The following is a 12,744-nucleotide window of genomic DNA, read 5'->3' on the forward strand; positions in this document are numbered from 1 at the left end:
GCTGCTACTCCTTACTGCTCTGCCACATGTTTTTTTGATAATTACTTTACTGCAACCCAGCGACCCTGTAGGGGGCGCCGTGTGACACAAGGGATACAGGAGCAAAGTGATGTGATAGCCTCAAAGGAGCCACTATAAGCCATACCACCATGTCACTTCCCATCTAAGGAGAGAGAAGAGGGGCCCCCTCCCCCACCCCATGCAGCCCTGCATTCATCTTAAACATGTCACCCTTCACACAGAGCTGTGTGAGGTCGCTCACCTTTCCTCGTGGCTGCCCTGGTGCTGGACGTGGGAAGCTGTGTGCTGCTCAAAGTAGTACTCCTCCAAGTTGAGCAGCAGTAAGGAAAACCTAAACGTGGAAGAGGAAGATACAGAAGATGCAGAAGACTTTGCGCACAAAACGCCTGCGCCCACATCCCCACATGGAGTCCTTCACAAGCTACACGCTCTCTCCGTACACAAAAGTTCCTAACTGTGTGAAATTGTTTGTGAAGACCTTGCTTTCCTCCCCATGGAATTTTCGCGTCACTGCCCCTTCCCCCCTCCCCCCATGGCACAAGCCAGGCTTCCCTGCCCCTACTACCCTGACACCATGCCCCACACTGACTTCAGCTCTTATGACTCCTGTGAGGCAATGAGCTCTAGGAGACGCGAGTGAGGATGGTGACAGCCAAGCTGATGTTTTAGGCACCTCATGTCTAATAAGTAAAATAAAACAAATAGACTGAATTGTATAGTCCTTAAGTTGTAAGTGCTTTGAACTTTAACAGGAAGACATGGCAGAAACGTAAACTGGTGAGATGTTTCACATAAGGGCGACTGCTGCTCAAGCCTGAGTGATCCCCGGAACCCCCGTGGAAGGAAAGAACTTACTCCTGAGAGCTGTCCACTCTTGCACTATGGTGTGCACAAGCATGCACACAGCTAAAATATTCAAGTAATAATTTAGTTGAACTGCCACAGAAATAAGCACAAGGCCAAAGAGTGAAAAGAAGCTGGCTGCAGAGCAGGGGAGGACACCCTGACAGAAACTAGGGCCACGGAGAAAGCTTTCTGACAGCATCAGACTTCAGACATCTAAGGTGTTCTGCTGTCCTGGGGGAAGATGTCTACATTAAATGTGGATTACACTGAATATTATTTATTTTGCTTCCTCCTGGAACAAAACCAAAATGTGAATACAACACTTTTAAACGAAACAACCCAAAGAGGACAGCAAACTAGAGAGCTATCAAAACAAGAAAGCGAGGGGAGCCAATCTGTGGGAGGCCAGAAGCAGATGGGAGACCTAGCCACACATGAAAATCGGCGCAGAAGCCTCACGAGATGGTTCCACACATCAGAAATCCAGTGCAAGCACGGGACTCCCCCAAATCCAGTACCTGCGGGTGTCAGCTGGAAAAGCCACTCCCAGATCGGTAGCTTCGAATGTGAAAGAACAAGATGGAAACCAGCAGAATACAAATCAAAGTTACCAGAGACAATGCAGGGTCTGAGGAAAGGTCAAGACGTAATGAATACAAGACATTATAGAGTGACAACCAAACACGTAGGACAGACATAATACTTGAAGGGCTGAGACAACACGAGCAACAGAAGTCAGAGCACTCTAATCAACATCCTTGAGTGATAACCTGACCCATAAGACTGACTCATGAGATTACAACTACTAAGTGCAGAAGCCAAGACACACGCATCATTTTATGGCTAGGGAACAGAGCACTTCCAAAATAGCTGTTCTCCCACATAGTAATTACGATATATGCATATCCACTTTTTAGCACTAAATCTATTGTAAGTTAAAGGTTTTCTTCCTTTAACAATACTTACAGTTTACAAGAAATACAAACTTACAGAGAAGGAATGTAACCAAAGCATACTGCTTAATAATATCGGTTTAAGGAGCTGCTGTTTTTCCCTGAAGTATTTACTGGTGTCTGCTTTAAGTACTTCCTATGTAAAAATTTTTTCAATTAACTTTCAACTATAATTTCTAAACAATATGCTATGAAGTAAAAAATCTAATGCTTAAAACACCTTAAAGTCACTCTTTTGCAGTTTCAAGATTCTGTGAGATTCTGTGCTCTCGCGCATTGGTATTATAGCAAACCATGGATTCTCCAGGAGACTTGCACCCATGGCCCTGAATAATATTAGTGTAGCCCATCTTTATAGAATATAGCCATTTTCTAGATACATTTCCTCATTTAGCAAGTCATTATATATATTATATATGTATTACATATATTAAATATTATATATAAACACATGTCATTCTATCCTCACATCACCTGAAATTTTAGGCATATTCATATGCCTACCACTTGACCAGTCACTTTTCCTCAGACAGGCAGAGGGATGTGAGTCGTGGCCCGCACAGCGGCTCCACAGTTATTCCCAATCGTGCTGATAGTGGGTCCACGTGTTTACCAGTTAGATCTGTATCTAGGTCACACATGTAAATCTAGCACAAGCTCAACGGAAAAAGTGCTTTGACACCTGGGTGACACCCCGCACAGGACATGGGAAAGCCACACTGTCTGGGATTTGTCAACCTTACCGTGGATACCCAAACTCACTCAGATTAAGCGAGGCTGTCTTACTCCTACTAGAGAGGTGGTTGAACGAACTGGCTGTTAAAAAAACAAAACAAAACAAAACAAACAGCAAAACCCTTCTTAGACTCTTAAGTAAGGGGGAGATTAAGAAAACAGGTAGACATACAAAGCAAGACTACAGTTGGGGACAGCACACTGGATACACTATTGCACCACCAAACATTAGCAAAGTCTGAAGAGAGTCACAGGAGCAGAAACAGCCAAAATCTGTCCTTGTCCATATTAATACTCACACTCAACACTCCATAACAAAGTCAGGTATGCGAGAGAAGAGTGCGGCAAGTTTATTTAATCAAAGTTTTACAGGACAGGAGAGCCTTCCAAAGACCTAGGGAAAGCCGCCTCCCGTTTATGGTAAAGTCCATGAGACATGACAAGGAAGACAGCTGTGCAGAAAGGCGAGGGACAAAGGAGTCCTAGCAGGAAAGGGAATTCAACAACAGCTCTGCTCAGAGTCCTCTTGGCCTCTGCATGTACGGTCAGGACCCTCACAGGGAAAGTCTTCAAGAGAGGAACAGAAATTGGCCTTTCTAGTTTCTGCGGCTGGCTAAGGGAGAAGGGCTTTAGGTGCTGAGAGACAGCACGGGGAAGGGGAGTTCTGGAGTCATGACTCACTTCAGAAGAGAAGGGCACAGAGCCAGGAGGACGGAGGCCTCCCTTCTGAGGCCTATCCCGCTCTTTAGCTCAGAGCACCCAGCATGCTAAGACCATATTCTGCAGAATTCTTTTCAGACTCTCAACAGTTATCTAAATTAGATTCCATCTAACTATATGAACACCAATCTCCCATCTTAATTTTGTAGACACACACACACACACACACACACACACACACACACACACACACAATAAACAACAAAACGGAAACACTTTATCCTCGGCCCAAGTGAAGGTGATGGAAATCTACTTCATTTTTTACCTACCAATCAGATCTCTGCCAACAGAGATTAGAGTGCCAGGGTGGGACTTCACTGGTAATTCATGCTGGAGATTAGTGACAGCTTCCTCTTTCTGTGGTGTGTGACCAATCTGTCCATCTAGAACCAACACCAGCTAGTGCATGCACACTCGCTCTTCCAGCGCCTCTCAACGTTCCCAGTCAACTGCAATCCTAGCCTCAAACCCTCCTGCACTCTTATGGCAGCACCCCCCCCCCCCGCGTCCTCTGCACCCCTCCCCCACATCTTATGAAAGTCTCCTTTAGACGAAGGCTGTTGGCATTAAAAGAGCACAAAAGAAGAGCCATTTTCTCTGTCCTGCCCAATAGCTACATACGTTCTCATTTCAAACACAACTTCAAGAAATGTTTTTGTTTTTTTTTTTAACCTACAAAAGTTTTTTTAAAGCCTCCATTCAGGGGAGCCCCCAACTTTCTTGAAGCCGGTTGTAACTTCTGGACTCAGATGTGCAAAACAGCTTGGAGGGACACTATTTATTATAAAGCCATTCTGTGTTTACTTGCCTTGCTTTCTACAACTCTCCAGCAAAGGTAATTCAGACTAGAGGGACTGAATTATATTTTTGATGATAGTGCATACTTCTTGGGTGAAAATGTTTTCCAGAACTGTCCAGTAATAATGGACATATATGTATATGTGTACACACACACACACACACACACACTTTTTTTTTTTACTTGACGCTTTCAATGCTACTTTCTTTACAATCTAGGTTTAGGTAAGGCCTCCATCCCTTGATTCAAATGGGTAGCCTTGCATCACTGCTTTTTCTGAAGGTTTCTTCATTGCTAGTTGGTTCATTACTTTCTCTTTAATGTTCAGATTTAAGTGAACCTCCTAAGCTCTCTGCATAGGGATAAGTTAAAACTGTAAAAGGGGAAGTGAGGTGCTGCAATTAGCTCAACGAACCTTCTCAGCATTTGTCAGTATTGCCACTTCCTGTCTTCTGCTCTGCCCCAGGTACACATCTGTCACTTTTTTCCATCCACTGACATGGTCGGCAATAAATGAATTTAAGTGTGCTATCTCTGTTCCTCTTTCTAGAAGGTCCTCTCTGTGTGGGCCCCACCCACTCTGGTCCTGAATCCACAGACTGACAGGGATTGTGCTTCTTGGTGCTCAGAGCTCACCACTTTCTGTTGCTGTGATAAACACCATGACCAAAAACAACTTAAGGAGGAAAAGCTTTATTTCTGATTGCTCAGCTCACCTAGAGCAATAGTTCTCAACCTGTGGGTGAGGCTCCCCTTGGGGGATGAATGACCTCTTTTCTTTCTTTTTAACAAAAGACCATTGGAAAACACAGATACTTACATTGCTATTCATAATGAGAGCAAACTCACAGTTATGAAGCAGCCATGACAATAACTTTATGGTTGGGGTCACTACAACATAAGGAGCTGTATTAAAGGGCTGCAGCATTAGGAACGTTGAGAACCACTAATTTAAGAGAAACCAGGGTAGAAACTCAAGGCAGAAACCTGATGGCAGGAAATCAAGAAACCCCTCGGAGGAACGCTGCTCACTAGCTTGCTTCCAGGTTCATGTAAAACCACCTTTCTTGTACAACCCAGAACCACCTGTCCTGGGTACCATCACCCACGGTGGTGGCCTAGGCCCTTCCCCACTAATTAGCGAGCAAGAAAATGCCTATAGGCCAATCTGATGGAGGCACTTCCTGGATTGAGGCGCCCTCTTCCCAGGTGTTTCTAATTAGTGTCGAGCTATCCATGCTCTACAAATCTGCTTAGAAATATCCGAGAGATGAAATAGTATGTCTAGTTCCAGCGCCCACTGCCTCATGTAAATTACCGTCCCTCTTCCTCTGCTGAAGCAGTGGTTCCCTAGCAAAACCAATTTCACTGTTTCAGCTGACTTTTGCCGCCCTTCCCCTGCAGAGCAAGGCTAACGCTCCACGCCTTAGCTGGACTCTAGGAAATGATACTCTCTTCCCAACGGGTGACATAACTAACTACCTCCAACCCAGCCCAGCTAACATGAACCCCTTCCATTGATGCTACCCATAAAGCCTGGTGCTTTTAATTTCAAGTCTCCACAACCTGTGAGGATAAAGGTAGTCTTCAGCTTTCTCCCTCATCAAGACTCAGGCCTGTGGGCTGGCCAATAGAGCTCTGGGGTGGAGTGCTTACCTGGCATATTTGGGGCCCTGTATGCAATCTGCGCGCACACACACATACACACACACACACACACACACACACACACACACACACACACACACACACACCGCCACATCCCAGGGGCCTTCAGGACAACGTAGAGGTAAAGAACTGGTTGGAAAGAACAAGCTAACAGACAGAAAGCCCGGATGCCAAAGGACACTATCTTGATAGTCTCCCACCTTCAAGTGCACACAATCATCTAAGGATTGGTAAACGGAGATTCTGATGTGGACCAGGGATGGAGTGCATGTCTCCTCCTGGCTAGCGAGCTCCAGGCATACTCACGCTGCTGACCTGTGTGCGACGAAGTCAGGCTAAGATCCCAACTCATTTTAAACTTCAGAGACCAAAACAGTAGGTGTTGCCCAGCAGTTCACATGCGCTGAATTTAAAACAGAATCAGTAAGTCCCAGTGGACGAAGGCTGAATGTGGGCCCAAGGACTCGGTGCTAATGCTAGTTTGCACTCAGTCCTGGTGTGTTAGTTTCGCTCGTGTGACACAGGGCTTCACAGGTGTTAGTCTATCTTAGCAGGGAGGCGGCAGCAGCAGTTAGCATCAATGCTCTAGGACCCAGAGCGAAAACTCCTACGCTAACAGGCCCCTTCCTTTTCCTCTTTCACCACATAAAGCCCGTTCACATTCTGGATGTGTCTTGCTCTCTGTTGATCTTCTCTGAAAACGTCCTCAGACATGCTTAGAGGTGAGTCCACAGAGGCTTCCCGATGCAGTCAAGGCGGCAACATTAACCACCACACACGACTAAGCTATGAGACTCTGTCAAATCATTTACTTAATTACTTAAGTTCAACTGCAAGAATGTAGTGGGGATATTGACTAGATGACCTTATTTAGAAAACAGGCCAAGTAAATCTGAGTTTAAAGAAATCAGCAGGGCTGGATGAGGCAGCAAACACCACAGAGAGGCGGCCTCCAAAGCATCCAGAGAAGACATTCTGCTTATAAATAGTTCAACAGCAGTACTACTGGTCTATAGCAGATGAAAAAGCTGCCAAGACTCCAGCCATGGCTTTGGGTTTAAGGCCATCAATGCTGGTTGTCCACAGGCTTAGACCCTAGGCCCCCAGATGATGCCAGGGAACATGCTCACGCTTGACGACAACAGCCAGGGATACCCCAAAACCCTGCCAGATCTTACAGATTTAGTCAGTCCCCAGTGAGGGTAAAGACAGCCACAAATTCTGGGCTGCCTGAGGGGACCAAGCATGACCTGCTGCATCTTGCCCCCTGGTCATTCTGCAAGGTTCAAGTTTCTCCCTATCTCAAGTGCTGAAGTTGGGTACCTCAGTGCTGTGGAAGAGAGCAGGGCACACCTGCGCCCCACTGAGTCTCTGCTAGTAGTATCATGACCTATTGCTTCTCCAGCAAGTCTGGGGCTATCCCCTGTCCATCTGTCTTTGTTTAGAATCTTTAAAATCCTAAGGGAACGATACATTTAGCAGGACTGTTCTCAAAGCAAGGGCAAAATAAGGGTACGTTTAGACATGCAAAAACAAAGGCCCTTCATTGTCATCAGACCCTGCTCAGAGGAACTTTTCCAGGACATTATTAAGAAAGAAAATTTCCATAAGGAAGACATGACACGCAAGAAGGAAAAACCCATCAAAGACAGTAGCAAGTACGCACATAAAGCTACACCATTATTAATCAGGCACGCATAATGCTTAATGAGTAGATTTACCTGAACAACAGCGGACTATAATTTAGTAGGGAACAACAGGAGTAATTATATGCCAAGGCCTGCACGTTGGCTGATGGGAAGGCAAGGAGAATGATTAGGTTCAGGTATCAAATTAAATATTAAAATTCCAAGCATCAGCACCAAAAAACAAAGATAAAATTAGAATATAGAAGCCCATACTGTGCAGGAAAAATTAAAAGAGAACAGAGTGACTTCACTTAATCCAAAGGAAGGGGGCCCAGGGAAGGGAGGAAGTCAAAGAAGACAGCAGAGTTACATCTGTAGCAACAATAAGTGAACATTTCTTAAGACAAAGGTTGGAGATGAACTACTAAAAAGCTCACCAAGGAGCCAGCAAATGGCTCAGTATTTGCTGCCGAGCCTGACTGCCTGAGGTTGAGCTCCAGGACCCACATGGTGGAAAGAGAACCAACTCCTGCAGCTGACCTCCACTCACACCTGCATCCACACTCAGATACACATATACGCACACGCACACGCATATATACACATGCACACACACACACACACACAAACACATGCACACACAGATACACATGAACGTATGCATACACACATGCATACATATACACATTAATACACACATAAACACATGCACACATGTGTGCTGACATACTTATACACGTGCACAAAATAAATAAACAGAATGTAATTTTTTTAAAGTTTAAAGTTAGAGAATACACTATTCACAGGAAATATATACAAAGCAAGATTATAGAAGTAATTAAAAAATTGGAAATTTTATGTAATGAAAATCACTTGAAACCCCTTAACATAGCCATGCTAATATCAGACCAAAAAATATTACTAGGAACAGTGAGGTTATTAGATGTTCCTAAAAGATTCACTCGGGGGAAAAAGATAACAATTCAAAGTTTCTCTTAAGATACAAATTAATAGTAAATAACAGGACTGGATAGAATATGTGCCTGTCATCTACAAGTCACTGTGCTCAATCCCTAGCACTAGGGAAAAAAATAAGTAAAAAAAAAAAAAAATTTCCAAAATCTTTCAAGTTAAATGTTAGCACAATTTCTAGACTGTCTGGTGGTAAAAACTGGGACCGTGGTGGTATTTAAAAGAATCCAGGCCTAAGATATAACTCAGAGGTAAGCTGTTTATCTTCCAGCCCCAGTACACCAACCATAGCAACAGAGGGAAGCACCACTGTGCCGTGGTTAATACAATACTGGGTATGATGCACGCTTGTAATCACAGCACTTGGGAAGTACCAGCAGGGGGGCCAATAACTCAAGTCCAGCCTGCACTACCGATGACCCGATCTCACAGAAGAATGGGGCTGGAGGTTGGGGAGGACAGCATGGAGGGAAAGAAACTAAAACGAAGCACTGAGTGCTTACACATCCACTCCTATTTATATCCCACTCAAAAGACAGAGCTGGCGCAAACATGCAGCACAAACCCCAAGCTCCATTTGTGGGTAGGTTCTCGTTTCGGAATAAGTTAATTTGACATAACAACGATATAAGGAGATGGGGTCCTATGCATTTTTGATGAAGCCAATGTAAGTTCTAAGCTAGCCAAAATAGTTGCAATGTCCATTTTCTCTCTCATTGACTTGTATGCGGGAAAGATGAGCCAATTTCTTTAAAGGCACAATCTTTGTGATCCGTTAGCATTCCCCACTGACTGGCTGCTGGTTCTGGAATGTCTCTTCTTTCCCAGTACCTGGCATAAGCTATGAGAGGGAAACAGAAGACTGGAATGCGCCACATTGGAAGTGGAAGATCACACAGGAGAATAGCAAATCTCTTAGTATTCTGAAAAAAGTATTTTTTAATAAATTCAAACTCAATTGATAACCAAATATGCTGAGCAAAATAAAATCAGTGTCAGCATAACTAAGGAATTATGTATCCACGCACTACCTGGAGCAGTGTGGAAGTGTCTGGAAGGCCTGTGAATGATTAGGTAACATCTAGGCATACAACAGAAGATTAAGACTCACTAATGTTTTAGCCTGAAATGACAGCTTAGAACCCCCAAAGCTGTTCACTCTATTATGTTATAGAAACAGAACTACAGCTCTCCCTTTCCAGGCACGTGGTGTCTCGGCTATCTAAACTGCTAAGTCACCAAGATGAAAAGAGTTTCGAAGACAAAAATTTAAATAGCAATATTCATAAATAGAAGTAACTTCAGCGGCAGTTTGTAAAATCTCATTTGCTTACCCACTGACCATTTCTTTCATGCCCAGCTATTTCAAATATGTGAATTGTCTCTTTACTTTTTTCATTTACCTTCATCAACATCTTGTCATGGCATTTAAAATAGCCAGTAAAATTAATACGACTCCGGATATAATATTAGGATTACAAGACCATTTAATTTGAACTAACCATCCATTTGCTCTCTACTCCTGAAAATTACTAAAGAATTTTTTTTTCTATTAACTTCAGCAAACAGCACCAGTGTATGCTTACTCGAATCAGAAGTCTGAGTGTATTGCTGTGTCGTTTGGCAAATTGCAATACATGATGTCCAGGTAAAGCTGAATTTTAGATAGACAATATACTTAGTCTATACTAAGTTTTTGGTATACTATGTCCCCAAATCTACATGGGACATATGCTAAAAAAAACATGAAATTAATATTTAACTGAGTGTCTCATATTGTACCTAACAATCACAGCGCCCTTCTTCCTCTAGTCCTCTTAAATGCCATACACAGTACCACCAACCCCTCGTCACCTCCACCCCATCAAACAAAGCGCCCTTGCAGAATCTCCCAGTCAGGGGCTGCATCTACTTTGGTGGAAAATATAATGTATTCGAACCACAGTGGAACCAGCAATCCGAGGAACATAGGAGGCTGATTCCAGTTTCTCTCAGTTCTCTGAGGTCACTGTTTGTTAACCTGGAAATCTAAGAGTCCCTAATTCAGTATGAGAGGGGTCAGTGAGGGCCTGCGGTTATCGCTGAAGCAAGCCTCGCGCTCCCCGGGGCGTGGGGGGTGGGGTGGGGGTGGGGGGTGGGGAGGAAGAAACAGTTCTCTGAGATAGCTGGAGCTGGCAGCCTTTATCATCTTGCCCAGTTGTTCTCAACGTTGCCAAATAACAGATAAGCCGAGAGACACCACGTGTGCAGACATGGTAAATTTCCGTCTCAATAAGGCTGGGTTTTCCAAGGTTAACTTTTAAAAGTTGGTCGGTTGTTTATTTTTTTAAATGAATTCTACGATTTTTAAAGAACTGCTTGGTTTACGTTCAAATCTCACAGTCAGAAATGCCCCCTCTAATTCATACATATCTATGAAGTGTACCCTAAGATTGCAAAACCATTTGGCAGAGACATTAAAAATTTAGGGTGATCAGGAAGTAGAATTCAACTTCTGGGGTTGACTGTAGGAAATAGTTGATGCTGAGAGCTGATAAATGCTTGGGCTGGGACAACCCTTACCTTGGGGTACTGCGAGCCTAATTAGTAAGTAAATAAAACAGTAACAAGGGCAGAGTCCCCCTAATTTTACAAAACAGTGTAGGAGGATTAAAATAAATCAGAATCTAAAAGACAAAACTCTGCCTTCCCGATTTTCCTGTTCATCACTGAAGCCACAGGATTGTTACAAATGACAATATTAAGTCCTAGAACACGTCAATTTAAGCGTTTAAAACGTTGGTGTGGATGTAATATAGAGCACCAAGTCGTTGGTGCCAGACAAAGAAATCCCATTTAAACTCAGGAGGAAAAAGCAATTTCAGAACGGAACACCTGGCCAGCCCATTACACATTAAAGAGAGATGAATGGATGAAGGAAGCATGCGGGTCGAGCAGTAGCTACAGGTGTAGACTCCTCAAATCCACCCAGAATTAAAAGCCGCACTTGCGTTTCCAGGTGTAGCCTGCTTTGCTGGAGCCACCGGACCACAACCTGACAGTCCTACTGCGGCTCCTACAAACAAACCCGGTGTTTGCGCAACCGATTTAGCCCGCATTCATTCCCTCCCGTAGGAAGCACAGCTGGGTTCTCCGCAGGCGTGTGGGCCACAGGAAAACGCGCTGGGAAGGACACACAGGGCGGAAGTGCGCTCTCCAGCAAGGGCACGGGAGCCGAGCGAGGCCGGAGCTTCACCCACGTCCTCCGTGGGCCTCGGGTGACCGCGACCGTCCGGCCGCACGCGCTTCTCCAACAGCCTCCCACGCAGGCCGGCTGTGGGGCGCCGGGGGAGGGGAGACGCCGCCGGCTGCTCGCTCCAACGCGGGACCGGCCCTGCCTCCGCGTCCCGGGGTCCCGCACACCCCAGCCACCCAGGCCCACCCCGCGGCTCTGGGGACCCCAGGAGGCGGCCACGGCCTGCGGGAGAGCGCCCCAGTGCTGGCCGCCCGGCCCGGCCCGGCCCGGCCCGGTCCGGCCTCCCGCCCCGCGCACCTCTCCTTGGAGTAGAGCTGCAGCTGCTGCTCGCGCTGCCTCTTCCGGGTGAACGCCATGGAGGCCCGGGGCGCGCAGGCGGCCGACTGTCCCGAGCAGTCCCCCAGCGGCGGCGCCCGGGCGGCCGAGAGCCCCCACGCTGCGCCCCAGGGCCCGCGGCGTCCGGACGGCGCTCACCGCTGCATCCTCGCGTGGGGACTCGGACGACGCCGTGACTCAGGCCCGGAGGAGGGGCGCGCGGTGACCTGAGGCCGCGAGAGCCGCGTCCTACACAGTCCCCGACTAACCTCTGCAGCGCTGCTGCTGCTGCTGCTGCTGCTGCGGCTAGGATACCTCACATGCCAGGCTTGCCCGGGAGCACCCCCACCCGACCCCATCCAGTTTATTGGCGGCGGGGATTTGAAATAACAACGGTTTGGGGTTTTCAGTCCCAAATTCCGGTCGTTGAAATAATTGATGACATTCTATCTTATTTAAAATAAAAGCATTAGTGAGGTATAATCCAAGCACCAAACAATTCATAAGGTAGCAGTTAATGGTTCTTAGGAAGAAGAGTCACAGATAGGTGCAACTATTAGCACAGTATTAGTATATTTTTGCCATCTCAAAAAGAAACTTTTACGTTTTAGCAATCACTCTCCTACCTGCCTCTCCACAAACCTTTACTCTAGAAAACACTACTTAACTTTCTGTCTCTGTGAATTTGCCTAGCCAGGACATTTTGAATCAAAGCAGCCATACAATATGTGATCTTTGGTGTCTGGTGTCTTTCATTTTGTATAATGCTTTCAAGGTTCATCTGAGAGACAGCATAAGTCAACATTACATCTCCGTTCGTCACTGAAGTGTATTCCATTGTATCCCATACTA

At 45.6% G+C, this 12,744-nt stretch overlaps 1 protein-coding gene across 2 annotated transcripts in view; it reads right to left on the reverse strand.

The window, feature by feature from the left end:
- Window positions 1-12,744, reverse strand: part of NSMAF (neutral sphingomyelinase activation associated factor) — a 58,451-nt gene extending 45,707 nt beyond the window's left edge. The window contains exons 1-3 of one of the 2 annotated variants that reach the window (XM_084791169.1): window positions 11,875-12,744; window positions 11,329-11,415; window positions 263-352 (exon numbers count right to left, since the gene is read on the reverse strand). In XM_084791169.1, coding sequence (XP_084647295.1) covers window positions 263-352; window positions 11,329-11,415; window positions 11,875-11,933 — 236 coding nt within the window. In that variant the 5' untranslated portion in view covers window positions 11,934-12,744. The remainder of the gene's footprint in view (window positions 1-262; window positions 353-11,328; window positions 11,416-11,874) is intronic. The other variant, XM_084791168.1, reaches the window with a different exon arrangement.

This window comes from Acomys minous, assembly GCF_964271855.1.
Source record: "Acomys minous genome assembly, chromosome: 1".
NCBI lineage: Eukaryota > Metazoa > Chordata > Mammalia > Rodentia > Muridae > Acomys > Acomys minous.